The 27,045-nt window shown below is 49.8% G+C and overlaps 5 protein-coding genes across 5 annotated transcripts; 3 read left to right on the forward strand and 2 right to left on the reverse strand.

The window, feature by feature from the left end:
- Positions 1 to 7,914: 7,914 nt before the first annotated feature.
- On the forward strand, positions 7,915 to 8,673 carry CGCA056_v009038 (uncharacterized protein; the record flags this gene model as incomplete). The annotated part of the gene is made up of 2 exons (XM_037324285.1): positions 7,915 to 8,017; positions 8,120 to 8,673. 2 exons carry the CDS (start codon positions 7,915 to 7,917, stop codon positions 8,671 to 8,673), a joined length of 657 nt encoding a protein of 218 aa, XP_037176175.1.
- Positions 8,674 to 10,060: 1,387 nt separating this feature from the next.
- Positions 10,061 to 10,986, reverse strand: trt5-2 (Methyltransferase trt5; the record flags this gene model as incomplete). The annotated part of the gene is made up of 2 exons (XM_037324286.1): positions 10,061 to 10,765; positions 10,825 to 10,986. The coding sequence occupies 2 exons, from the start codon at positions 10,984 to 10,986 to the stop codon at positions 10,061 to 10,063; spliced, it is 867 nt and encodes a 288-aa protein (XP_037176860.1).
- A 4,052-nt stretch (positions 10,987 to 15,038) lies between these two features.
- blaSE-1 (Glutamyl endopeptidase) lies at positions 15,039 to 15,974 on the forward strand (the record flags this gene model as incomplete). Its single annotated transcript, XM_037324287.1, has 1 exon — positions 15,039 to 15,974. The coding sequence occupies one exon, from the start codon at positions 15,039 to 15,041 to the stop codon at positions 15,972 to 15,974; it is 936 nt and encodes a 311-aa protein (XP_037176767.1).
- A 4,970-nt stretch (positions 15,975 to 20,944) lies between these two features.
- On the reverse strand, positions 20,945 to 21,568 carry CGCA056_v009041 (Aldehyde dehydrogenase; the record flags this gene model as incomplete). The annotated part of the gene is made up of 1 exon (XM_037324288.1): positions 20,945 to 21,568. One exon carries the CDS (start codon positions 21,566 to 21,568, stop codon positions 20,945 to 20,947), a length of 624 nt encoding a protein of 207 aa, XP_037176768.1.
- A 2,864-nt stretch (positions 21,569 to 24,432) lies between these two features.
- ATR7-1 (Short-chain dehydrogenase/reductase ATR7) lies at positions 24,433 to 25,738 on the forward strand (the record flags this gene model as incomplete). Its single annotated transcript, XM_037324289.1, has 4 exons — positions 24,433 to 24,499; positions 24,683 to 24,910; positions 24,986 to 25,201; positions 25,347 to 25,738. The coding sequence occupies 4 exons, from the start codon at positions 24,433 to 24,435 to the stop codon at positions 25,736 to 25,738; spliced, it is 903 nt and encodes a 300-aa protein (XP_037176769.1).
- Positions 25,739 to 27,045: the final 1,307 nt, after the last annotated feature.

Here is a 27,045-nt window from a genome sequence, read left to right on the forward strand (position 1 = left end):
CTTAATGGTTGATGTCTAAAAGCAGCAGTTTAATGCAGGACTTTAATTATATGAGAATCTTTGCCATGAGTGTCTAAAAACAGCAGCATAATGCAGGGCGTTAATGTTGTGGGAATTCCTGCTAAGCCGATATCCTAGTTTGGCGTCGTTGAACGGCAATCCGGATGCTCCAGGCCCCTCGACAAAGTGCCAAGTGCCATGTCTCATTTGAGATTTAGTGCATGCGGCCTTGGCTGGCCGCGCTCCGCCGCTGACAACGAACCTTATTTTGTTCTGGAACCCTCCCATGTCTTAGCAGTTCGCGGGTAAACATTCCTTTTTGGGGTCCCGAGGCAGGACTGTCACTGCTCCACAAGTAAGCATCCCTGAACGGGAGGCCATGTCTTCCACGTGAGCCTAAAACCTTAGGAGTGGCTCTCACAGTGAGGATTACAGCCTTTGGATATGAGTTGCGTTCAAATTGCACTCAGCAACGCTCACCGGGGTTCTTCTTTTCTATTTTCCTTCCTTTCTTTCCTGGCGTTCCTGGCTTTCCTGACCATCGTGGAGGGGCCTAAAGAGGTGGCACATTTGCAGACTGACTTGGGAAGCAGATCAACATAGACACGATTGCGGGCGTTATCGCAGGGGGAAGCTGGGCTCAGGAATGGTCAAAACCCTATCTTTGGCGAAGAACAGGGGTTGCAAGTTTCAGATGCAGGCGCCGTAGGAAGGTGGATGCCTGAGCTAATTATACCAGCCCCCAGGGTCTCTTGTCCTGCCGCGGTTCAGCCCGCAATCATCAGGCTACGGACCTCGTGTAAGGTAAAGAGGTCCATGCTCGGATCTCTCGGCACTGTTGAGATATTACAACATTCATTTTCTGCCAGGGTTTCGAAGCATTCTAGCTTACGGATGACGGAAACAGCGATTTGAATCATGGTATCTCTGCTTGCGCTGTTATTAGTGAACAATTGACTTCATGGGCTATGAAATCCAGTGTGTTTACGACAACTTCAACCTCACAGAACCTAATGTAACCAACTAATCACTCATGCATAATCTATGGTTTCTCCATGATCGACCACGTCTTTAGCGCCAGATATGTATGCATTGGCTGACGGATATCGGCGATGCTAAGAGCAACTGCGACTAGTTTAAGCGGGAAGTACGAATATTTCAAGAAAGTCAACAATAGTTTCAGGAACGACACTCAATGGAGGCTTTGGGGGCTTGACCTGGTTGCAAGCACGACTGGATATAACTAAGGATGCGAATCTGATGGAAGCTTGCTAAACCTCTACCTGACTCCTGCATCTAGAACCACAATAAGTTGGGGATATAACTGGGTGCCACTTATGGCAAATGGAACTCTCTTCCGATTGACACGGCCCCGGGGAGATAGGCAAGGACACAACTAGCCACTGCATGGAAGTCGCAATCACACGACACCCAGGGTACCCATCCTAAAAGTACTTTTGGTAGGTGCTCTAATTACATCAGCCATCGCATCCGCCTTCAATTACACATCCCGGCCCCCGCGCCGTCTGATACTCTCTCTCTGAATCTAACCTTACGTCGGGCACGTGGTATGCACGCGACATCTCAGGTAGAGAAGGGCCGCTATCCGTACACACTTAACACGTCAGCCATCGCAAAGTCGCGCGTCGCGGACCACTGCACTGTGCTCCCCACCTCACTGATAGACCTCAACAGCGTCCCGCATGCTCTCGCCATCCTTTCTGCGCAATGACTTTGCAGTATAGGCAATCGACTGGGCGTGCACTAGTACATACGACCATACCCACTGGAGAACTCGGGATCCCGTCCGCTCTCCCATAGATAAGCTAGTGAGGGCTGGAGTAGTAGTCGGGTCGGTGACGACCGGCGAATGCCCGGTGTTGTATGTTTTTGCCGAGCAGTTCACCTTTCTCTCGGGTGTGTCTCTCCCCTCGGATGTGTTTTCGACTGCTACCCATGCTGCCCATGTCGCCTATGAAGTTTCGTCGCTTTAATAATTTCCTAGTGGTTGATTGATATTTTTCCCTCGCTTTATTTTCTCGAGCGGTGTACTGATGACATCCCCTGGCAATTCCGTCTGCCTATCCTAAGTCGCAGCCGATATATCTATCGCTCCATTTCGTCAACCGTCCTTTCCCGGCTGAGCGCCTCGCTAGAAGCACACTCTGCCGTCACTGCTGTGTGCTGAGAGCAGAGGCAAGGCAATCTGGCCTGTTTTTAGCACCATTCTGTGCTACCACGGCGGCAAAGTCTGTGGCAGCATCTTTGGATCAAATACTGCGAATCAATGCGACTTGGGCATAGAAAGACCATGTTGGGAGACTTATTAAAAATGAACATGAAAAAAGAACGGGACGTATGGTGGCTAGGAAATGACAGAGCTTTGGAGCAGCAAAAATTTGTCGCGATGGCGAATGGGCGACGGTTTCTAGGCCTCGCAATGTGAGCGACCGACGTGATTGAGACCGACAGCGTGAGCCCTGGTCTTCTAGAAAGATATCCGCCCTCGAGTTGTGATTGAGCCTTTCAGGAGTCAACATTGAAGCGAGATGAATGAGCGAACAGGCGCGAGGCTGGTCAAAGGTGTCGTCTGTGCGACTGTGATATTGTAACACGTGGTTGAAAGCATGCCGCATGATGAAGCGAGAGGAACGCCGCGACCACGACTTCCGCTCAGAAGAACACCAGAGAATACTAGTAGGTCTTGAGGACATCTAGCGCGCCAATTTTTCATCCGGGCGAGTCTCCCCGCAGCGTCGCTCAGACGCAAGATACGTCAGGGTTGTGAGAGGATAGGGAGTAGCGGGATTTGGCAATGGTCAGCCTTCGAGGAGCTCACGTCAGTATTGTATGAACCAAGCGGAAGGGGAGAAGGAGCACGAAAGATTGGTCTGGGAACGTACTTTGAGCAGATGGAAAGCCAACGAGTGACTGACCTCTATCCATGATTGTGTAGTGGGCGCAAAAGTGCCAGCCGGATCACTTAGCTGTCCCAGGTTGACTTGGTGTTGCTTTCTTCGTCTCTGAGACTTTGTATCGTTGAAAGCTCCGGCATTGTCGGCCCGTAGAGCAAGAGAAATCAGCCGCGGATTCGGTGCTTACCTAGAGATCCCGGAGATTCTGGGGCCGTGGCAAGACCCGTCCGAGGCGATTACGCAGTTCGCGGGGACGATGGCCCTGAAATCGTTCTTCCCGGCGGTGATGCGACAATAACTGAGAATGATCGAAATGGAAGGGAAGCTTGGCAAGTCAGGTTGTCGGCTCTAAGTTGCCCCACCCCCACGTTGACGAGGTAGGTGCAGACTCGCTGGTACCTGCCTTGGGTGAGACCGTGAGAATTGCATCTCTTGAGGCAGGCCCCTTCCTTCGTAGTGCTCTGTCCCGTTATTTCCACTTCCCAATGGATGATTCTGACGACGTCTGGAATCAACCCTTCATCCCACAAACCCTCTTCCACCGAGTCTTCATCCCGCAACACCCTCATCCATCGCGCTTCTCCAGCTGTTCAACCGACGACAACATGGCCAACCGCAGGGGCTGGGCGCACTCTGCTTCCTCCTCAATATCTTCAGAGAATCTCCGCGAGACCCCTCGTCCTGAGGCTACAGCAACCGCCGGAATCGAGGCTTCTCAATTGTAAGTCTTACCCTGCTCCATGTGACCCTTTCAGCCGATGCTGATCATTCCGCACAGCGGGCTTCGATCTTCAAACACTACCGGCGCGCCGTCCGCATCAGGAACAACAGCAAAAGTCACGCCAGCGACGGCATATTCGAGAAATGCTGTCTCCAGTGCAAGCCACAATCAAGTCAATGGCCAGAATACTAGTGCTATTGATTCAACACCACTCAACTCCACTGCACGAAAGGAAGCCAGCATACATCACCTCGCGGGCACGAAGGACACTGAAGATATCCACAAGGACAACGATAAACAAAACGCCAACGGCCTCCAGAAAGCGGCTTGCTTCCCATATTCGGGACAATTGGCAGAAGGTGCGGTTGACGTCAGCACACCATGGGATGCCCATGGAACGCCAACTCGTTTCAAGATGGTCATTCGTTGAATCTGGTCCGAGTCTGAGATGGCGGTCGCGAATCCAATGTGCTATCCCTGGCATTTTCTCGGGGTGAGCTGCGACGCAACGTGACGGCAGATGGGATGGCATCAAGGGCTGTGGGCGACTTTGTATGCCAGATCAAGAGGAGTCGTACATTGAAGTCGACCCATTGTTTGAAACAGTCGAGAGCAGAAATAGAGAGTCCGTTGCTATTACACAATGTGCATGGCGTATACTGGTGAATTCTTGCTCTCTCTCCCATGGCAAGTTGATGTCTTGAAATGTTCAAAGCGGAACGTAAGTGATGCGCGCACAAGAGAGTTTGCAGTCTGCTCCGAGCAAGCCGCAACTGGACATGAGAGAAATATGGCGCTGCTGATAGGCATGAAGATTGACCATTGCCTCAATTGCAAATCGCACGCGACTCTCGCTGGCTGACATGATCGTAGTGACGGAAAAGCACGCGTGAAGGAGTCAGTGGGCTGTCACATAAGCCTTTCTTGTTATCCTTCGGCCCATGTGAATGGCTGAACTCCGATTCCGACATACACGATGGGATCTCCAATCCATTTCTAACCCGTATGTTGGCATCCGAGGCAGCCATCACTCACAGCAAGGCAGAAGTCGCCAGCTCGTGTAACGAAGATTGCGATGCTAAATTCCCAAGCGTTTGTGGTCAGATCACACCCACCGGTATTCCCCGATACATCCCCGCCCTGGTGGTTGCGAAGATTCAGACCCTGATCAATGCGGCGAGGCGTGACATCGAACTTGTTTCTGAGGATAATGACGATGGGACATACACGAAGTCGAATAGTCCGTGAATCCATGGCTGGGGCACTTGACACGATCGGATGCTTCTTTCGGCGCCAGAAGCTTATAGATCTGGGATGGCCATGCATGATTGGGCTTTGATTGATTCTTTTACTATCTACTAGTTCCCAGAGCTTCAGGAAAGCCGCTTGCCTCCGACTCTACATGTCGACTTGAAGCTACCTCGCCTTCTCGATGATGACGTTGCCATATGAGACGGTGTTGGCGTGTGCGCACTCTTGGATCAAGTGCAGTCTTGGTCATATAATGACGGAAGGTTCACTACATCATGGTATTCGAATTCAGGGGATTTGTAAGTGAAACCGAAATTCGGATGACCTCTTTCATAGCTGTTATTGTTTGGATGTTGAATTTAATGGAAATCTAGACTACTGCCAGTCTTGCAAAAGGCTAATAGGTGACGCTCCATTCTAAGCGTCTGGGCCACGACCTCAGCGTGCATGTGTTACTTGTCGTTGTTTTTAGAACACTGCGTCACGAAGACTTCAGGGTAGGTGGCGAGAAAAGTGAGGCTTGGATTGGGAATTCTGAGTGAGAAATAGAATTAACTCTAATATAAGGGTCCGCACACAATGCACAATTCGCCGCAGATATGTCTAGTTCCGCGTATAAGCCATTGAACCTCTAAAATATAGCTCATGTATTCATAACTTGTGGTTTTTGAGCCTTTCAGGGCGTAAGCGTGCATCCGAGGTCCTTATTGCATGTATTCAGACACTTCTCGAAGACGGCATTGCTTCCTTTCCCGAAAAAGCAATCTTGGCGGCACAAGTTGCACTATGTGCTGTCAGTTATGGCGAGCGTAGTAAGAACAATCAGATAGCTTGCGTACCTTCGTGTCCGGGGGAGGTGGGGCATCAGCAGGGCGTGCAACAGCAATGCCTGCGAAGAGGGCGATGAGGATGGTGGAGAATTGCATCCTGGGATAGTATGGTAGCGTCGGTCAACGACAACTATAGCGCTTTATAAAAGGGAATAAAAGAGGAAAAGGAGAGATGTTGTCGGTTGGTTGTAAGAGTGAGTTAAGCAATACGCCGGAAGCTATGTAAACTGTGTGGAGGAATAGAGCGAGTGACGCTTCTTTTAAATAGGTGTGTTCATGGGGATAGTCCGAAAGCAATTTAATGGTTACTGTAGCACAGACAGGGTACTCTTTGGAGTTCTGTCTGGTGATCTGTAACCTGACTCGATGCTATGTTCAGCTGACACAAACTTGACACAACGCCGGTTCAAAGGCCAGCCAAAGACCCACTCGTAACAGAATATTAAAGAATGAGTTGCCTGTGGGAGGCCCTGCCGGCTTGGGGCTCAGAGCCTGCCGGCAGTTCAACCCAAGGCCAGCACGTAAGCATACGCTGCAACTGAAGTAATCGTCACCTGTGACTAAAGCCCTCATTACGCCTAATTACAGCCCTCGTCGCGCGCGCTATTAGTGAAGGTCTCGTCCCACCCGGATAAGCCCATGGTTGAAGGTGTGCTGAACAAAATGCGGCTAATAGAACGCCTCTGTAATGGGACTGGGGGCCTACGTGGGCAAATATGCAGGCTGCACGGGCAATGTAACCGGCTGCGTGGGAGAACGAATTTGCACATTCTACGGATGACTGTCGAGACGAACTCTCCCGTCGGCTGTTACTGAGACACTGACTAGTTCATCTGGACAGGAAGAGAACCGGTAGGGCTAAAATAGAGTTTTAGTTACGCATTTAATTAGCTCGGATGCTAACTTGGTTCAATTGTTTTCTTAAAGAAATACATTCTTGTGATTTCTGAGGACGGTTCAACAGCTTCACAGCGTCTTACAACGCGAAATAATTTGAGGGCTTTCGTCACTAGCGATTTACACACGATTTTGCTCATCTGAACCCAAGCAGGCCTCAGCAACCAGGCAACCAGACTCCAGAACCCAAATGCTGCGGTTCTCACAAGTTTGTTGTCGGCGGCCGCCTTTTCATGTCCGGACTCTGACGATCTTGCGCACAAGAGGACACATCTTTGATGTCGATTTGAACTGCAAGCCGGCACATGCATCTGCCGGCCTTGACCATCAGTGCACATGTCTACATTGCTGTCTCAATGCTTGCAGCCTGGATTCGGTTGTGTCATGACATTTCCGAATAAGAATTGAGGACACGCATGCGGACGGGCAAATATAACCTAGCTAGCGCTATCAGATGTATTGACTGAATCTGGGCTTGAATTCTGCAAATACTGTGCGCGACAGCCCCTTGGTCTGGTTAGGTGGGAACGAACAGTTTTACGTCTCGACCTTTGGCACGGTTTGAATGTCTGTGTTTGCTCCCGTCCTTGTATCGATAGGACCTTGCTCGAAGTGTATCGGTGAAGTAATTAAATGCTTCGAATCTGTCGCTGAATGACAACCATCAGCAACATGAGAAAGATAAAGACCGGCAAAGGACATACAACACCGGGCGTTCGCCGGTCCGACTAGGACTCCTTTCTGATGGGTATGGATGTATGTGCCAGGGCATGGTCATCAACATCACTATGGATGTAAGCAGTAGCGTGTGCCAGAACTCGTTTCCGGTTTCTTTCGGAAGAAAGATGACGGACAACAGGTGTCTGGGAATGAGTGCACGCCCATTATCTACAACCTGAAATCCTATCACTGGACGACGGAATTCAATAGCCAATTCTGTTTGCCTGGAATCTTTGAGCTGATACCCCGATAAGAGACTGATAAGCTCCTGATAACGATAAGAGGCAGGGACTTGGTTGTCGAGGGCAACATGCCACACAATGCGCGCAGGGATGCCATGCGCTAGTCAAATTGGACCAATTAGCTGTCGTCGCGCGACTCGAATTTCTGTTTTGTTTTCCGTGTTTTTTCCCCATCACGCCGCGCCGTCAGAACCAACCGAGATATCTTAAGCCTTCATCCTGAGTCTGCGCAACGGAGCCAGTCTTTCCACATCCTTTCCGGTTCGGGTCCGTCTATCATGTCGTTCCGCAGGACTCCCGCGCCGCCGTCAAGCGGCCGGCGCCACAATTCCGTCATCATGTCGTCGGTTTCTCCCGAGGCTACCCGCACACCCCGGGCGCAGGAGACTATGCCTCCCCCACCACTCTCCGTACGCGTCCCGGAAGCCGACGCAGAAACAGGTTGGTGCATTTTCCCATCCGTTGACGGTGTACACCTGGCGCAACAGCATAGAGCATAGTCGTGATGGCCATCGCAGCCGCTGACCAAGATTGTGGTCGTAGATTTCCCCGACGCCGTCATCCTCGACCACTACTTGAACCCCGAGACGTACCGCGTCACTTTTGACTGGAAACGCGTCGGCGTCCGCGAACAACTCGTCATCCCCGAAGTGCACGCTCAGCTCATCGATCAGAACAAGGTCCTCGACTACTGGCACCAGGTTTACCTCACCACGCGCCAGGTGCGAGAACAGGCCCTTCGCTGCGAATTCTACCACGTCTTCCAGATCCTTGACCATCGCCGTCGGGGGAGGGGTACGAGATCAGGTTTCCTCCTGGTTCAGTGGGTCGGCTACTCGGATGACCCCGAAGAAGCCACGTGGGAGCCCATCACCAAGATCGACAGAGTCGCGCCGCTGGACGTGAGAGATTATCTGACCAAGAAGCGCCTGTGGAAGAACCTGCGCCCATGGCCCGCTTGGAGGAGAAAGATTCAGGACCACGAGGACGCACGCCAGAGACTCATCGCAGCCCCCAGTCTGCTGGATGAGGCCAACCAGCGCTTGCGCTCCGAGTCAACCACGAGGTTGTCGGCGGATCTCGGGCTCGATAGGTGATGTTGCGTGGTGATTTCGTCGTGAAATCAATGAGGCATCATGCGGTTCACGCATCCTACCTGAATACCAACCAGCGGGACTCCTCTACCCTGCCGTCACTTTGGTGCACCATTAACATCTAGAAGATTGAGGCAAGTGCGCCTCTGCCCCAGTCCCCAAGGGGACTGGTCATGACTCGACTGAGAAGAACTTGTTCGTAAGCAGGCCCATTGCATGAGTCGTCAGTAGAATCCTAGTTGACGGTGGCTGATACTCCCAGACCCTACCAGGTAAGCTCTATTCAAGGGCAACAATGATCAAGGCGACGGGGATGCACGCGATGTCCGCGAACCATCTGCATTGGAGACGACGCAGGCACATGCTGAAGAACATGTTCATTCTGACTGGCATCCATCCGAGATTGAGCGTTGCAGAGGACTCATCAGAACTCACAAAATCCCTTCACAAATGGTCAATGCTGACAACCAGCTCATTGGCCAGTTGATAACTCGTATCAGTTTTCACGTTATTGCGAAGGGTATGCCCGTAAACTAGCATGACCCGTGCTGGACAGTCAGGCAGTGTGTTCATTGAGTAAACATCAAGAATACTGCCCTAACCAAAGTGTCGGGTGAAACCGAGGAGCCACTTCTTCCAAGGTGGCGATATTTCCATCATCGCACCTATCAACACGGAAGAGTCCAAAACCACCAGGGTCAGGGTCCAATTTCCTCTACCATGTACAAACGTCCGAGATGCAAAACAATTTGAGGGCGCTGCCCAAAGTCAGCAGAACGGAACCTGAGGAGCGTACCACCAGCCACCCTTTGGCCTCACTTCAACTCGCCCGGGTTGATATTTGGTTGAGCGATAGGTTCGAGCTGTTCCAGGCGGTAAACCACGTATGCCGAGCGCATCGTCACTTTCCACTGGTCCAGGCAATGTGAATTTGGATGTCGGCTTCTTTCCATAGCAAATTATCAATTCCCAATGAGGGAGATTTAACACTGTACTCAACTTGAACTACGTGACGCTCTTGCACGCTGCTGAATGTAAGCTACCCGGTGGCCTTTGGAAACTGCTGGTGTCCATCCCGCTAATCCCGACTTGAACATCGAGTAGGTTCATGGCGGGGAGATGTCATTCGCGGGGCGACATGATGCGGACGTGTTTTCGCAGCTAATACAACATGATTAATTTAGGCTGGCTAAGTTACAAAAACCACAGGGTGTCGTGCGCGCTATGAACTTTCATACAGAAGTAAAAGCTCCGCAGCTTCTCTTCTCGGTAACCATTTTGGACTCAGACTACAAAGTTTGAATAAAATTCATCTGTGGAATAAACGACAGTGTAAGACACGTCGCGAACTTGCTGCGAAAGCATTCTCCTTGTTGTAGTCCCGACTACCTCAGGCTTCCCGAACCACCTCAAACGCAAGTAACCGCCATTTTGAGTCCCACCACGACGGCTTTATGACGCCGAGTCGGCCCCTCATGTCATCGTCATCGTACATTTCCGCCGTAACCTTCCAACGCGAACCTGTCATCTCAGACAAGTCTGTCCATAAGGCCTCCCATGTTCGCAAGTTATGCCTCAAACTGGGCTTTCCGTTCATTCCCAGGGACACCTCAATACCTTCGACATGTCCTATGGTGTGACCCAAAATAGCCACACCAGGCTCTGACTTCAGTAGCCGAATAATTCTCCGCAACGCCTTCAGCTGATCCTCCCGATCCCACAGATGTAAACACATTCCAAGGTGAGCAGAGTCAAACTGACAAACCATAGTCTCGAGGACACCATACTTATCTTCGACAACGTCAGCTACGACAAAGTTCGTGTGGAGGGACTGTTTGTCTCGAAACAAGTCGTAGCCAGCGTCAATAAAACCCTTCTCAATTTCCACGCCAACAATGTTTTCTGAAGGAACGCCATCGTAAACTAACTTGCGTATGTCCTGTCCGACACAGCACGCAATGTCTAAATGCTTGGCGTTGGGTTCCTTAAGTCGATTGACAAGAGAACTATAAAGACGCATGCGATGCAGGTAGAAATCCAAAAAGGAGAAGCGGCCAACGCATGGGTAGGGGAAGACACTCCAGATTTTATCCCGCTTGATGCCAACCATTCAGTCAGGCCAAATTCTATTGAAGTGCTCAAATAGAAACGTACCAGTGTCAACACATGGGCCTCCACATTTTCTGGGGAAACCCGCGCATACTTCTCCAAAATGTCTCTCGCATTTTCCAGAACATCAATTCCAATGCGAGTGGTGTACCATGGAGCCGATGTGTCGCTATCTCCAAGTACAAGCGATTGTTGATCAACATTCATTGTGATTTCGCGGCGCTCCGTGTCTGTGGAATGGACTGTAATGGTTGATGTGCGGGGACGGCTTAATCGTGTTTCTTGTTGGGGTCAACTTAATATATAGTCAAGCTTACTAATAACAAACTCGTTCCTTTGTGATGCTTCCCCGCAAGGTGCTATGCTGCTCCAGTGCCCGACGTCGGGCTATGATTGCCTCATCGGGGAATTGATCACCGATGCCGCTGTTGACTACGTCCGCATCTAAAGGCTTTCACTGGACAAATTCTACTATTTCCTTTGCATTTAAATTGAGGCGCCTCGTTGCATTTCTGCGGATAATAAGTTCTCGCAACTTGGAGCACATTGCGTTTTGTTTCCTGCAGACACAAACTCAATCTTGCTTTTATTTGCAAACTGCCAGGGCACATGCCGAGATCTCATACAAGCGACGCGTTCAGTAGTGACCATGCTCGTCCGTGGACCTGGTATATGGAATTACTAAATAAGTTTAGAACTATCTATGCGGAGGAAAATCAATCAAAAACCCGGCCAGATTTCATCGATTTTCATACGGTGTCTTGCAAGGCCTGCGGAGTTTAATGAGATCGCACAGCGCAGCAGGCAGACCTCAAAAACTACCTGAGCATTAGATAACTACACTTACGAGGAGTGCATGCGCTTGAACAATTCCCGTTTGACGTGGTGATAAGATAGCGACTCCACACATAAATACCTCATCGTGGCATGACTGTCGTGATAATTCCCGTCAGCAACACTAGGAGAAATTTGAAGCTCCGTCCATATCCAATGGAATGCTGCCGATTGCTGCATAGAGCTCTTGTTCTCGTTGGCTTGCGTCCATGCCATTCGGGTGCTCGCTCGAACTGAAGACTCGGCATGTGCTGACTGGCGACGAAGTCAATTCAATCGCTGGTGATCGATCCTCCATCTTAAGCCAGGTCACTGCTTAGATCTAGCGGACACTGGGGGTTGGTTTATTAGATCACTTCGTCGATTGCTGCTCGTCAATAGAAAGTCTCAGGGTGCGCCTATTTTCAAGCCCTCTTGCCCAAGCAGGCTATGATTCGCCTGTCGTTATCACTGTATTCCTCAGAAATATTATCAGCAACTGGGTATTGCGCTCAAACTTGCAGAGTTTCAATTGGCTGTCGGAATGTCAGGCCTTGAACAAGCTTTTCTTCGATGGTTGAGTCCAAGATCTCTTGACTAATCCTGACCAATCCTTGGTTTGTTACGCACGGTTGTTAAGATTGTGTTTGTCTTGAACAGAGCCAATTGCAAAAAAATAAGATAACGTATCGAGCAAGTGGTAAAGGAGTTCCACCCTGGACAATCCTGATGTTCATTATCATCGCCTGTCATCCCATTTGTCTAACTTGCAAAACCCAGTTTTCCCCAGACCACATAGTGTAAGCACCTGCATTTGAGTTTTCTGGTAAAAGCTGACCACTATCGCACTCAATCCCTTTCCGACCTCAGCAGCTCTAGTCACCACGAGCACCACCAAGCTGAAACCGACAGAGGGTATGAGAGGAAGCCGCGTTACTAGTCACCTGTTCACTGAACCTCATTGGCATTGAGGTTGGAGCAACGCTTCATCAGTCGACCGACACCATAACGAAGGATAATACAACGGTGCAAAGCTGGCGGCAAGCGCGAGGCAGGTTTTAGCGTCTGAGATGTACAATCGGTTTTGAACGTAAGCATGGTTTGGCAGAGCTTCATATGGAACAGATCTTCATCTGCGCACATAACCATGGTCTCTTTTAAACCACGCTAGAAGGCCTGTTAAATACGGAATACCGCGGCAGGTTCTTATCTATCATGAGGCTTTAGAGTTTAGATTTGCAATTCTCCCCTGCAGTTGCCCAATTGGTATCAAAACCTTTAATCAGACTCACGCCTTTTCAAATTAGCAAGGCATTATGAGGATATTAGGAACTAAGAGAAATGAGGCTTCATTAATACTACAAATAGTATTATAGGACGACTGCAAATTAATCTTAGATGTGTATTATAGATTGCATCAAATTCCACATCTCTGCTTGTGTTGGAATTCACTATACGGCACTTCTAATAGACAAGCACGTGGAAAATAACTGGACAAGGCTGCGTAATAAATGTAAGGAGACTCACAGATGGCGGGGTCGTATGTTATGACGTTGTAATCATTGGAACTACCGCTGTTCGCTCTTGAACTCTGCATTTATGCAATATGCTCACATGATGTCAGACGGGCAGCGATTGGGGTTTAGCTGCCAGGAGAGCAGAAGATGGGAGGACTTGCGGAGATGCTGGAATGTGCCTCCTGACTTACTACTTGAAAATTGCCAGCTTGCAAATGACCGCACCACTTGAAAGTGTAGGTGTGGCTAGACCACTCGCCGCTCTAAGGTCGCGCCAATGGGGTGACATGGGTGAGCCTTACGAGCTACCAGATAATTATCTTTACAGGGAGTTCATTACTGACACCAATTCCTGTTACCAGGCTTGAGGCATAGATTCAAAAAAAGATCTAGAATCTCTCAATTTAGAGCATGCGATCCAAGCCGAAGCACCCTTTAACGAGAAAGCTGTCTGCCATACGGTTCCAGCCCCCTACGATGTATGACGCCCTATCACCTTACTTTTCATTCTCACTTTTGCCCGTCTCTTCAATTTGAGTGCCAATGATACCCGGCTCTTGCCAAGACATAAGCTCAAGGAGTTGGTGCTAATCATGGGGCATCGTACATGCGACACTATATCGCATTGGCCGGTCAGCTCTAGTACTGCAAAGCAACTCCATGTCTGACAGGTGAGCCTAATTCGTCTGGTCAACCTTTCCTGAATGTGGGTAATAACAGGAGGACTCCATTTAAAAAGAACTTTGGTGTACCGTCGGTTGACTATTGCTGACGAAGTTGCTGCCTGGGAAGCTTGGCGAGACTGGGTCAGCACGGTTGTTACATTCTCGCTGAAAAAGGCAGGAGTCAATGGATCCTACCACCCTGAGCGGCTTAGGTCTCCGAATCTCGCGGCTTGAAGAGGAACGTTGACTGCAGGCTGCATCGCCTGCAAGTACAAGCTACAGTCAGCCAATGCAATTATGATCCTTCACCGTAAGTCGAAACGGCCTCTACCCTTAATTCAAGGTTCACCAAACTGCCACCGAAGCCGGAGCAGGTATGTTAAATCAATTAGGTGAGACTTAGTTGTATACATCTGTACACGTCTTCATAATTGCGAGTGTTGAAGCAGAACTGAATAGATTGCTGAAGAATCGTTAAGCTTATCGAGCCATTGGGGCAATGACCGAACGGGCTATGATGCTTGTTTTAACTATGGAGCCGCACCTGCAAGTAATCCTTGGCCACCACGAGCACCAGGCTAAACGAGTTGGCCGTAAATATTTAAGGCTTTCTCGTAGGATCAATATTACAGGAATCCGAACGAAAGGATTTCAGGGGTCGCTGATCTGCAGGGTCCAGGCCCGACCGACCTGCCAAGGGCAGGAGGGGAGCCTTTGACACTATCATGTTGGGTCAGCAGTCCTCAGCTACCACCAAAGTTCTCAGCTGCTGCCAAAGTTCCTCCATTGGATGGAACCATGACAGATGGAGCTTTTGATAGCCCGCGAATAAGGAAACTACATCTGGAGAAACGCGCCAGCAACTAGCGAGAACTCAGAATTGAGGCCTGCTTGGGAATTGGCATGGAGACCTTGCTGCCTGCTGAAGTTCTTCCCTTGTCTAGGTAGGGATTCAGCCTAAACAGCTTTAAGATTGGCTGACAACTGTCTCGTCGCTGATGGCTAATGCCCACAAGTGCATCGAACCAAGCCGGCTTGGTATTCCGAACTCACTTACCTGCAAATTGCACGGCTTGGTCATCAGGTCTCCTCTACGATGAGGACATCAACGGACGAGTATAAATTTGAGCTATTCCCCAGTGGATTGTAGCCGTCTCTCAGCAGGACAGCCCAGCCAAGTCCAGTCTGAGATCAAACAATCTACCACTCGATATCCTGCTTGTCTTGTAATTACCCGATCTCGAGTTGGATTTCAAGTAACATCATGGTTCGCTTCACGGTTTCAGCTGCCGCGGCCGTCCTCGCCTTCTGCTCCCAAATCAACGCCACTCCTGTGAACGTTCGACAAGAGGAGGAAGTCCACCCCATCGGCTTCGACGAGAGCTTCGCACGACGTTTTCCCGCCGGCGCCGCCGTCCCTAAGGCCCAGACCCTCGACATCGATGAGCTCGTCCACAACTCCACTGAGGCTCCCGGATTTACGCCTTTCCCTTCCGAGACCGAGGCCGGTGAGGTTGACAAGCGCTTCATCATTGGCGCCGACGACCGCCACCTTTGGAACGATCCCAACTATCCCTTTATTGCAGTCGGCCGGCTGCTGTTCTCCAACGGCGTCTTTTGCTCCGGTGCGATGATCGGGCCCCGCCTTGTCCTTACGGCCAGGCACTGCTACGTTGAGGGCGTTCCCGGCGTCTTTGCCCCGGGCTATGATAACGGCAACCGCTATGGCGAGGCGCAGCTCACCAACGTCCTCTTTACTACCGGCCAGGAACCCGCCTCTGCCTGTGATACCAAGGGAGATTGGGCCATCTATGCTCTCGATCAGCGCCTCGGCGACCGTGTTGGATACTTTGGTGCTAAGCTACCCGACCATAGCATGCTCGACCAGCCTAAGTTCTTCCACATTGGCTATCCGGGCGACAAGGATGGCGGCCGCCGCCCGTATCGCCAGACCGATATCACCATCCACTCAAAGCCTCGCACATTCGACTGTGACTCAACTGGCCCCATCTGGACCGATGCTGACACTATGGGCGGTCAGTCCGGTGGTCCCCTCTGGGAGCTTGATGGTAGCGGTAACCGCTGGATTTGGGGTACACTGTCTGTTGGTGTACAGAGCTCTACTGAGGCTTATTCTGGCTTTGCATCCGGCAACAACATGGTCGACGGAATCATTTACATGCGCAACCAGTTCCCTTAAATGGACAACCAATGCATGACGGCGGAATGTCAAGGATAGCCAACGGAATGTTACGCATGTGTTGTGCTCACCGACGTACGCTACAGTTTCTGCCCTTTTGGTAGTACTCTGGCCTGAAATTACTGCTTATATATAATCTCCGTTAGCCCATCCACCCTGACATATCCGAGCACCCAGAGCGACCTTGCTTGTCATCGTATCTCTCTATAAATCCATTCAATGTGAACCTGATGCTATTGTTCCATTTCACTTATGGGGTTTGAAATATTTTCGTCTGTTGTCATGATATCGGGAAGCTTTGGTTTTGTCAAGCTCGCTTGGATGCCTCTCTCGCCGACGGGTCCGCCACCGATGACGCTTCCATCTCTGGAGCGATACTATACCTCCATAGTTATAAGTGAAAGTGACAGAGAATCGTCCGCCCCTGGCTACTGTCCTGAGTCTGCTCAGGCTTTTCAAACTTCTCCTCCACCCAGTGGTCTTCTGAGAGTACCCGGAACCAAACATGTGAGTACGGGAATAGAAACTTGCGTTGCGCTACCACGGGCTCAAAGCCGCGAGGCACGAAGCAGCTGAAGACTCGTTCGAAATATTCCTTCCACATTCCGGATACGCTCTCAACTGTCGAATATATCCCCGTGGAAGTCATACGGCAGTCAAAACGGTGCGCCTCCAGGCGGTAGACTGCGAAAGAAAAGCTAGAAGGAAAGAAGGATTACGTGGTACTAAGAACGCAGTCACAATCACGCGGCTCTCCTCCACATCAGGGGTCACGGCCGGAGTGACGTGTCGAATATGAGGATCCGTGACGTGGCGCTCGCTGACGAAGAGGAGGCATTGTCCAAAGTCATTTCTCTCATCGCTGATCTGGACTGAAAATAAACTTACGAGTCGTCAATGCTTTTTAGGAGGCCCCACAGGAAGTCTGCGGAGGCAGGAGAAAACTGGAAGTTCTTCAAGGCTTCCGTGTTAGTCCAATCCGTTCAATGTCACGATACAATCAGTAGATGATAGATGCCATGTATTTCCTACACAGATGGAAATCGCTTACAATGCAAACAGCCTCTTCAGCCTTGTTGACCATCCTTCCCATCGACGCCATCAAGCAACCTTCCACACTGTTGAGTGGGTCATAACAGCCACCGGCGTGGTCTGCGGACCACATCGGCCACTCTGGCTCCCGCGGCAGGCGAAACCGCTTTGGCTTGTCTTAGCCATCGTGCAAGGACATTGGAGAAGCAAGTATGGCGAACCCTAGGCCAACGATGGCTTCGACTAGTGTACATGTCTGGAGGGCAGGTGTCTGTGGTCCAGGAGATGGCTGGCTGGTTACATTCACACCGGAGAGTGGGGCATGCAGGACCGTTGGCTAGCGGTGTTCCATGTGGCATTGTAGCCATTCCCCCGGGACGAACGCCAGCGTTCTGGAGAGGTAGACCATCTGCGTAGTACCTTTTCATCGTCCGCGAAAGTATCAAAGTCAGCCACTGACGGACTAGAGGTATTTTGGACCAGGTTACACCAGCGCTGCCCGATGCGAATGTACCTCAGACAGGTTCTCGGGGCGTCAAAGTTGTTTAAATTTGTTCTCAACCGGCGGCATCTCTCCAGGAAAAAGCACCTTTTTGTCTCAATTTGGAATGGCGAAAGGACTTGCCGTTGAATCGATACTTGACGCTGGCCCCGACAAAGTTTTGCTCATTTACCCTTCTAGCCTTCTAGAATGTACCCGGAGGGCAGCCCCGCAGTGCGGCCTTGGGTGGAGCCCACGCAAGACCCTGGCGATCCTGCGAGAACAACCTTGCCTCTTTTGGGCAAGGGATCTGATGATACATATACTGGCTTTGGGCTAAGGTCAACTTTACTCAATGACTGCATTGCACTGCGTAAGTCGTCTTTGTAAAATCATAGGAGGTTTGATTACGGCCATGACACATGTGAACCAAGGCGAATACGATGAAGAACGTTATCAAATGTCTCTGCATAACCTATTCTTCAAAGAAAAACCAGCGATTTGATCACGATAGGAGGCCTTCGGCATGGGGATGCTTCAAGGCCATTTCGAAGTGAGACTGGTGCGTACAAGACATCCAGGACGTCTTGTTTTCTGGCTAACAATGTTACTTCCTCCATCGAAAGCTGTCAAAACGCGTACTTCTTAGATCCCGTCGTACATTTTGACGATGCATGGACCCACGCCCCTGAGATCTCCAGCCGAGTTTCTGGAATCGGTTCAGCCTCTCATTCTCAGATGCCGAATACATGTTGGCCTCGTGTGCTACCACTGATACTATTGATACAACAGAACCCGACCCAATCATTTGGATTAGAGTAATCAGAGCGTTGTTCAGGACCTCTTGACGAGGGCCTGGCGCGATGTTCTTCAAGATGCCTTCGATCTCGCTCCTTTGTTGTATCATCTGCGCTTGGCAAAACTCTGAACCCGGGGCAACAGGTTGTTGGCGAAAAACTGGTATTTTTGGGTCGTTCTGCTTCACTTCGGCCGCGGGAACTGCTTGGGTCGGGGTTTCACTCGGCCTTTCCTCGACTCTTGGAGACTTTCCTTGCGTCTCGTCTCCAGAGTCGTCCAGCCGTGTGCGCTTCCGAGATTCGGGCAGAGGACTTCGGTCTGTTGAAAATATGGAACATTAGCTGGCGGGGAATCTGAAAGCTCGGGTCGGGACAGGATGTTTGAATGATAATCTTCTGGGACAGCGAAGTTCAAGTCACGGACCTTCTGAAATTCTGGGAGACTGAATGCCGGGCGCCATTGTGCGTTTCTGCACTCAAAAGCGGAGGTGATATAGTCGATGTACAAGACGCTACGTGCTGAGGTCTTCTGAGGGCTCTCTATCAGTCCGGCTCGAAGCAAAGTTGATGTCGGAACAGATATGATAATTCACAAGGTTGGAGCACTGGTTTAAATACAAGGCCATTCCACCTTTTGGAAGAGAGAAAGCTTAAGCACACAAATCCTTTTTTTTCGAGCCACATTGTTACTGCCGTCGAGAACCTGGAGAGCTATCCATAATCGATTGGTGGACCTCCCGCCGAATCCTAAAGGGTGGCCAATTTCCCTAAACAGTCGGCTGACACTGTAGATGTAAGTAGACAAGATATAACGAATGGTGTCACACTGAGTTCACTGGTGATGAAGCGGCAGTTTTGCAGGATCAGGTGGGCCTAAACGCTGTCCCTCGGCTGCCTCTGACCGCCCTAATCCTTCGAGACTGGGCGGTTCCAAGGCTTAAATAAGTACAGAATGAGCAGACCGTGTGTTCCTTTTTTTATTTCATGTCATTGACCGTGAGCTCCAACCCAGGGGCGAGGGCTAGCGCCACGCGCTCCATGAAGATGAGTAATCATAAGTGTCAGCGGCCCCCCAGCCAATGAGGTGTTCTTAAACGGGGACAAATCCTTTGAATGTGGTGAATCAATACAGGAGACCATTTTCCGTCGAATACTTGTAATCGCGATAGTCCATCGTTCATCACAAGCGGACCATATGCCAGACGTGGTGCTTATGCCGTCGCCATACACCCCTCGGCTATCATTTTGATTAATTAACACGCATAAACACCCTCTGTCACTCAACATACTGAGAAGCATGATCCTAACACAGTATCTTTTCGTGTAATATCATAAACTCATGTAAAAATCAATATGACAGAAGTCACATGTCTCTACTGTACACTATTCCAGTCATTGTCATCAGACGAGCGATAGGTGCACTGTTTTGAACCCTGGCACCTGCTGAATTCAAACAGTCGCAACGAGCACTGAGGAAGCCTTCGGTGTCACATCCTCGAAATGTTAGTTATGGCGGTGTAAGAAAGATAAACGTACAGTTAAATATCGTCCTATGGATCACTTCAGCTTTGCTTGAAAAGACTCGCTAGCTAGCTATTTACATTTCCTTGCTTTTATAACTTCATTTTGAGTTAGGTCTTGGCATCATAGCGGGTATTTATGAAGTATTACTTCTAAGAAGAATCTTTAAGCATTGGTTGCTCGAGGACGATGTTCTGTTTATGAGCAAATCAACACTGCGGTGTGCCAGCGCCAAGCGGACCAGAGGGCTAAGCCTCTCTCAGCTCGTAAAGTCAGTCGTCCTGCTGATATAACAACCTTTATAGAACAGCATCTTGTCCGTGCGTCGCCGCGCCATCATGACACGTCGTAGAGGTTTGATTCACGCACTACTATGTGTACCTCTAGAGAGAAAAGTCTCCAAAGACCCTCAGGAGATTATGAAGCTTCTACAAAGTTCCATCATTGGACGCTGGAAGGAGCAGCTCTTCAGATTTCAGGCTGGTGCATCATGAGATGCAACAAAACAGTGAGTAGAAGCCTGGGCGCGAATAGTCGATGTTTGGTGTGGGGATGGAAAAGCATTTAATTATTGCCGTAGGTGCGGGCGCAGACGCATGCTTGCATGCACTGGTCGAAGTAGCCACAACAGCGATGCCTCACAAGTGTGCCACCATAATGTACGAAAATTGATGAAATAGATAACATGTGACTGCGTTGAAAAACAGCAGAAGAAGTCGTCAACGAACGGTTGTTTTGCTTCCCTTATATACCTCAAGGCAAGCATTAGGCCTGTGTGCTGACTGCTGTCGATTCAAGACGTTGATGTATTCATGCTCGGAGAAAGGGAACTTATGCATATCATCATTTGTGCACGGACAAACAATGCACACTATCTACCCAACTATTAATTGTTCAGCAGTCATTTTTAGCCTAGATACCAAGTGACACAGCGAACACGAACAACCTAAGATTCCCATTATCAAGCAGACTAAAGTGCCACATAAACCGATTTCAGTTCCGTCCAGTAGTCGGTAGCATATTTGGAACCCTCTTTGCCTTCGCCACTCTCCTTCCCACCCCCAAACGGCATGTCGGCCGTCATGGTCGGGCTTGTGCAGTTGATGCCGACGTTTCCGGCCTCGAACCTCTTCGCAATTCTAAGCGCGCGTGAAATATCCTTGGTGTATACTGAGGCGTAGAGGCCGTAAGGTACTCGTATCGTTGGCTGTCCCCAGCACCGCCTCTTCATCATCAAGAGAATTGATGCACATCACCGGGCCAAATATCTCCTCCTTCATCACCCTGGAGTCGGCTGGTGCGTTTTTAATGATCGTCGGCTGAACAAAGTATCCACGGTCTCCGACTCGCCCTCCTCCCGTGACGAACTCCAAGCCCGTAGTTCTCGCCTCTTCCAAGAACCCCATGACTCTGTCGAACTGTAACTTATCTGCCTGAGGGCCGCGCTGGATGCCACGGCCTAACGGGTCCCCAGCTGCGCCGACCCGATCCATCTCGATCTTGAGAGCATCTATGAATTTGTCGGCAATGGCAGCGTGGACAAAGACTCGCGAGCTTGCAACACAAGCCTGGCCTGAGTTCACAAGGATTGAGAAGGCTGCAGCAGGGACGGCCTTTTCAAGATCAGCGTCTTCAAATATGATTAGTGGGCTCTTGCCACCAAGCTCTAAGGTGACCTTCTTCAAGTTCGACTCAGCGGCAGCCTTCTTGATGGCGCGACCGGTGGATGTAGATCCCGTGAAGGAAACCTTCCGGATGTCCATGCGTCGCGCAATAGCCTCTCCGCAAGGCCGTCCAAAGCCAATGAGAATATTCAAAACGCCTTTCGGCAACCCGATTTCTTGGCAGCATTTGGCTAAGACCAGGGGGCTCAGAGGGGCCTTCTCAGATGATTTGAGGACCAGCGTATTGCCGGCGAGGACCGAGCTTTTGAACAACCATGGTAATTGGGGCGTTCCATGGAGTAATCGCACCACATACGCCGAATGGTTGCCGCAAAACAATGTTCAGCATGCCGGGTGTGTTCAGAGAGCTGTCTCCTTGAATGTCCGAAGCCTTTCCAGCGTAATATCGTAGTTGACTCATCGCAACCGCTGTCGCAACTGTTCTCATGCATTAACTCCAAGTCCTTGAGTGGTTATGGGATCTTGACCAACCATCAGAATCCACTGGCTTTCCCATGCTGATAGCGTCGAGGTAGGACATTTCTGCAAAGTGCTTCTCCATGAAATCTGCCAGCTTGAACAGAAATGCTCCTCGCTCGGTGGCTGCAAGGTCAGACCATGCAGGAAACGCTGCTTTGGCAGCCGCTACAGCTTAATTGACATCTTCGACGTCCGCCTCGAAAACAGATGCTGTCTTCTACTCAGTAGCAGGGTTGAAGACGTCAAATGTCTTCCCACTGCGAGAGGGGACGAACTTCCCGTTGATGAACAGACGGGTCTCGATTGGCATCTCTTTGAGTGCCTCAACCGCGTCAGAGATGACAGGTAGCTTTGGGAGTGACATTGTCGGAGAATGTCGTAACAGTGATGTCGTAGTAACCAACTAAACTCTCAATTGAGTTGAAGAGCTTGGGAAGACTTCTTGTGTTAAATAACTGAATACTCTGTCAGCCTTCAAACGATTAGGCAATTGTTTTCTACGGTGATTGTGCTCAATATTGTGCCAGCATTGATAAACTTCATCAGAAACTGGGCAACCTTTGTCTGCTTGGCTCTCGCAAAAGACGTTTGCTATCTCCGAAGTCCGTCTCGGCATACATGAAGCGTTCCACTGAGTTATCGCCAAGTCTTGGCCAGGGTGGAATAATCCTACCGTGATTGACGTGCGTTGCCGATGACTCCTTACCTAACGTCACGGGCCACATCAAGCAGTGATTTCGCATCACGGAAAAGCCATATGGCATGGTAGTCGTACGATTCTTCTAGACCCGTTGTTGTTTTTGTTGTAAGTATATTGAACACAGTGATTTGGTAATCGGCAGCATCCAATGTGCATCAAACAGGTTCTAAACATTGGAAAATAATCACGAAGTCTTCGGAATAAAGAGAAAGTTAAGCTTTGCTGTAGCGCATACTTCATCGTTCAATTTAGATTTAAGGTCATCACAGAAAAACACTGCATTCAATCTGACCTGCTGGTATTGATTGCATTCTACCCTTTTTGAGTATCCGTACCCTGTTTTGAACCCGTTGAAGTTCTGCAACCAACTCCTTGTGTGGCGCTAAGGCAGGTGGCCGTTAATTCGTTGTTGATCCTATCGTATACAGAAAGTTGTCTTGTCGATCACCAAGTCAGAACGTGCGGGGTCCGCCTTGTTGCCGGTTCACGGTGCGGGCCTTGCCCGAATGCCTAACGCCGAGATGCGGAGACGAACGCTGCGGTTTCCAACCATGTTGTATTCGCTCATGGGACCAATAGCAATATTGGGTCATGAAGCCAGCGCCTGTCAGCATTTCGCAACCCTCGTCCCGGGTGACCGAACCGACCGAGGTCCTTGACCATTATGTACTGTAGTAAGGAGAAATTTCATCCAGTAAGTTAGGTTCGAATCTGATCGGCGTCACCAAAAAGACCATTACGCCAATGGCCCCAAAACGGGACGCCGATAGGATTCGAATTCAACTGACAGTATGAAGTTTCTCTTTGCTATTCCGTCTGCTAAATCAGCCCCACCTGCAAGCCCCACCTTGCGCTTGTGCCTGCTGTAACCGAGCGAGGCAATCTGGCTTTAGAAAGATTTTCCCCACTCCTAGATGAACGACATGAGGACTCTGAAACAATCTTCACATTAACTACGGCGAAATGCCGAAATAGCTGGAAGTATTAGAGAATACTCAACACGTACGAACAAGTGTGTGTCCGCATGACGAAGATGACCACTAGGGAGCACTTGTAAACATTTAGCATGTCCATAGACGATTTCACGTCGAGATTTAAGGTACAAACAGTAGGTGCTACGTATAAAGTCTTCGTATTGTCACAGCGGCACAGTAGGCAGTCACTGCAAGTAGCTCAATACCTCAATATACCCCTGCAGTTTGCGCAACCAAGCAGGGTTTCTTATTCAATCGGTAGCCTGATAATATTTGTAGTGGGAACAGATGCGTCAGGGCTGCAATCGAGACACGGATTCTCCAAGCAACCTGGAATCAGATCGTCTTCTGATGGAATAACCAATGGCTCAGAAAAGTCCCAGTCCATCGGAAAAGCCGCCAACCGTAGTGCTTGGATGTCTACACTCCGCATTTCCCAACATGCGAGGTTTGAAGAAGAGGCACCGGGTGCGGGGTATCAGGCCTGATCTATGCCTCCCCACGAAACCACCGACCTTGTATCCATGCTCTTAGTTAAGTATTGCATCATTTTGGCAGCCTGAGCTGCCACCTGTGCGAGCAAGCCGCGGCTGCAGTTAACCGAGCTTCACTGGTTATATTTTGCCGAATGGCACAACGCATGCTTTCAAACATTTAATCTACGGTTACGCCAGCTGCTTGCATCATTCACTGCATCTGGTGGGATGATACGTTCAAGCCACATTGTTTATGAGAACGAGAAAAACTCATCTGCAAAAGATCAGCTGATTATTCATTTCATGGTAGTGAGTCAGTCGTCAGCATTCGACATGTCCAATCTCGAGATCAACAGCAAAGATTTTATCAAGCTCAAGGGCAAAGTAATATTGATCACAGGTATTGTGAACTTTTTGAAGCCGCTTCCCAGTTTGCGTTTGCGTTGGTTAGTCTGCTTCTGGCTTAAACACAACACATAAACTCCTTATCCTCGGTTTTGACGTAGGATCCTTTGCAGTCACATCACATCAATAGCCGAGTAATTATTATGTATGTCGACAAAATACTGACTGTTTTCGGCAGGAGGCTCCTCCGGCATCGGCCTAGGGGTCGTCAAGCTTCTGCTATCCATCGGTGCTCGTGTGACAAGTGTCGATCTCACTGCCCCAAGGGCCTCTGAAGATTTAACTTCTCAATCGCCTACATTCACGTTCGAAAAATGCAATGTCTGTGACTGGAAAGCCCTTCGAAGTGTGTTTTCACGAGTAGTGGAGCGGGAAGGGCGGCTTGATGCAGTTTTTGCAAATGCCGGTAATAATCCAAACATGTCCCGGGCAGTCGTTGGTTCGCGGCTAATGATGAGGCTGCTAATCTTGGAGCTTGCAGGCGTAAATCCTCGGACGCGATTCATAGATGATGAGATCGATCCTACTGACGGCCAATTGAAAGAACCGGATTTGTCATGTCTTGAGACGAATCTGTATGGCGTAATCTCTACGGTTAAGCTGGCCGTGCATCACATGCGGGCTCGTGAGATTCAGGGCAGCATTGTCATCACAGCATCTGTGTCATCTTGGACGAGATTCGGAGCAGTGGATTACAGTAGGTTGAAACCATTCTCCATGCTTTCTTTGAAAGTTTTGCCCCTCTCCGTATGATTATCTCCAGGACGAGAGCATTTGCCGAGACGAACCAGCTCTGCTCAAGCTTTTCAATGATTTGACACAGTTCTAACCGCATAATTTAGCGACATCGAAGCACGCTGTGTTAGGCTTTATGCGAGGATTGCTTCCGCATACCTCCAGGTTGCCCGTCCCCATTAGGATCAACTGCATTGCTCCAAACTGGACAAAGTCCGGTCTGGTCACTGAAGAAATGGTTGCTCCCACAGGCTTTGGCCTGAGCACTCCTGAAGAGGTCGCGCGTTCAGTTGGGCTTCTGATGACAGACAAAGCCGGAAACGGGGAAGCCATCTTCGTCGATGGCGGAAGGTATTGGGAGATCGGGAAAACACTTGAGGGGGATGGAGTTGGGAGATTTGTTGGCCCGACAATGCCGCCCGGGACTTCCGACCGCACATACTGGGAACAGTATGTCGAGTTTTGTCGCAGGATGAATATAGCACTTGGAATAATATAGCAGTGCTGTTGTGCTCGAACAGAACTGTTTTGGGGGTGTTGCGGGTGAGGTTGGTCTTGCTTGTAAAAGGTTGTACCATTATATGTCAATCTTGACTGATCTTTTGCAATACGTTTCTATCAATAGTCCGACTGTTCTCCCTGGCAGATGTTGACGACTTTGGGGCCATCAAGCCACATGAACTGTTGAACATCCAAATACATGACGATTGGCAAATGCGTCACTCGACGGCAACGACCGCATCATGCTTTTGTCAGATTGAAGAGAAATACTTCGGTTTGACTAGGGGAAGGTCTGATTCATGTGCTCAAAATTTCTCCCCCCCATTGATTGCCATGATATTCGACTGAGAGTGGCCTGTCAAAAGATTCTTGTCCCGCGCAACACCTTATAAAAGCCTTGCGATACAGATCCCGCAACGCAGAGCTAGGACCGTCAAACCGGGAATACTTTTCTCTTGCCATCGCATAAAATGAAAGAATCCAGTTCGGTTGAGGCTGGAGGTCTGGATGTCCAGGAGACTTTCCCGTTGTTCGAGGGGTTGATTGGCCGGAAAGACATTCGTTGCGCACTCCGCCGACTGGAGACTTACTATAGCTCCCTGGAGGAAGGTATAATGTAAGAGGTTTCACTAGGCGATTCCAGACCAGGTTTCCGGGACTACGAAAGTCTCCGAGCTTATGATAGGTGGTCAACTTTAAGCCCCATTCCGTTCGGATTCTGCCCCTTTCAATGTCAATTTCATAGTCGGTGAAGCAAAAAATGCAAGATCCAACTGCGTTGTCAGGGAAAATATCGAAGGCAGGCTCCGCAACAGATACCCTCAAGCCTAGCAGTTCAGGGATACAGGATTCGCCAGGTACCCAGAAACGCAAAGTCGGCATTCTGCTCGAGCCGAGAATGTGTCGACACACGGGTAACTCTAAGCTGTCGACAGTTTTGACGAAGTCGACTTGAGAGCAAGGTGGGCCCCTAATGTGGTGATGACGGTAGATGAAGAGCTCGTCGTCGATTATTCTTGCGGGTGTTTGATGCTTGAAAATCCACCGTGTGGCGGCTTGCGAACTCGACAAGCACAACGGCAGCAAATTGTACCCTGTACTACGCCAAAAATCTAGTGGGAAATGCGTTGTTGGTGTCTTTTCATCGTCCAGAGAGATGAATCTGTCAAATTCAAACACATTCTCCAAGTACTGTAAGGGCAAGCCGAACTTTGGCCCAAGGAAATGCCGGTTCATTATCAGGCGCCCTTCAGAAAAGCTGATCTCAGGAGTGCTGCGCCTCACTGCCAAAGTCCCTGGTCTCCA

The sequence above is a fragment of the Colletotrichum aenigma genome (assembly GCF_013390185.1).
Source record: "Colletotrichum aenigma strain Cg56 chromosome Unknown KSG_Cg56_contig06, whole genome shotgun sequence".
In the NCBI taxonomy this organism is placed as follows: domain Eukaryota; kingdom Fungi; phylum Ascomycota; class Sordariomycetes; order Glomerellales; family Glomerellaceae; genus Colletotrichum; species Colletotrichum aenigma.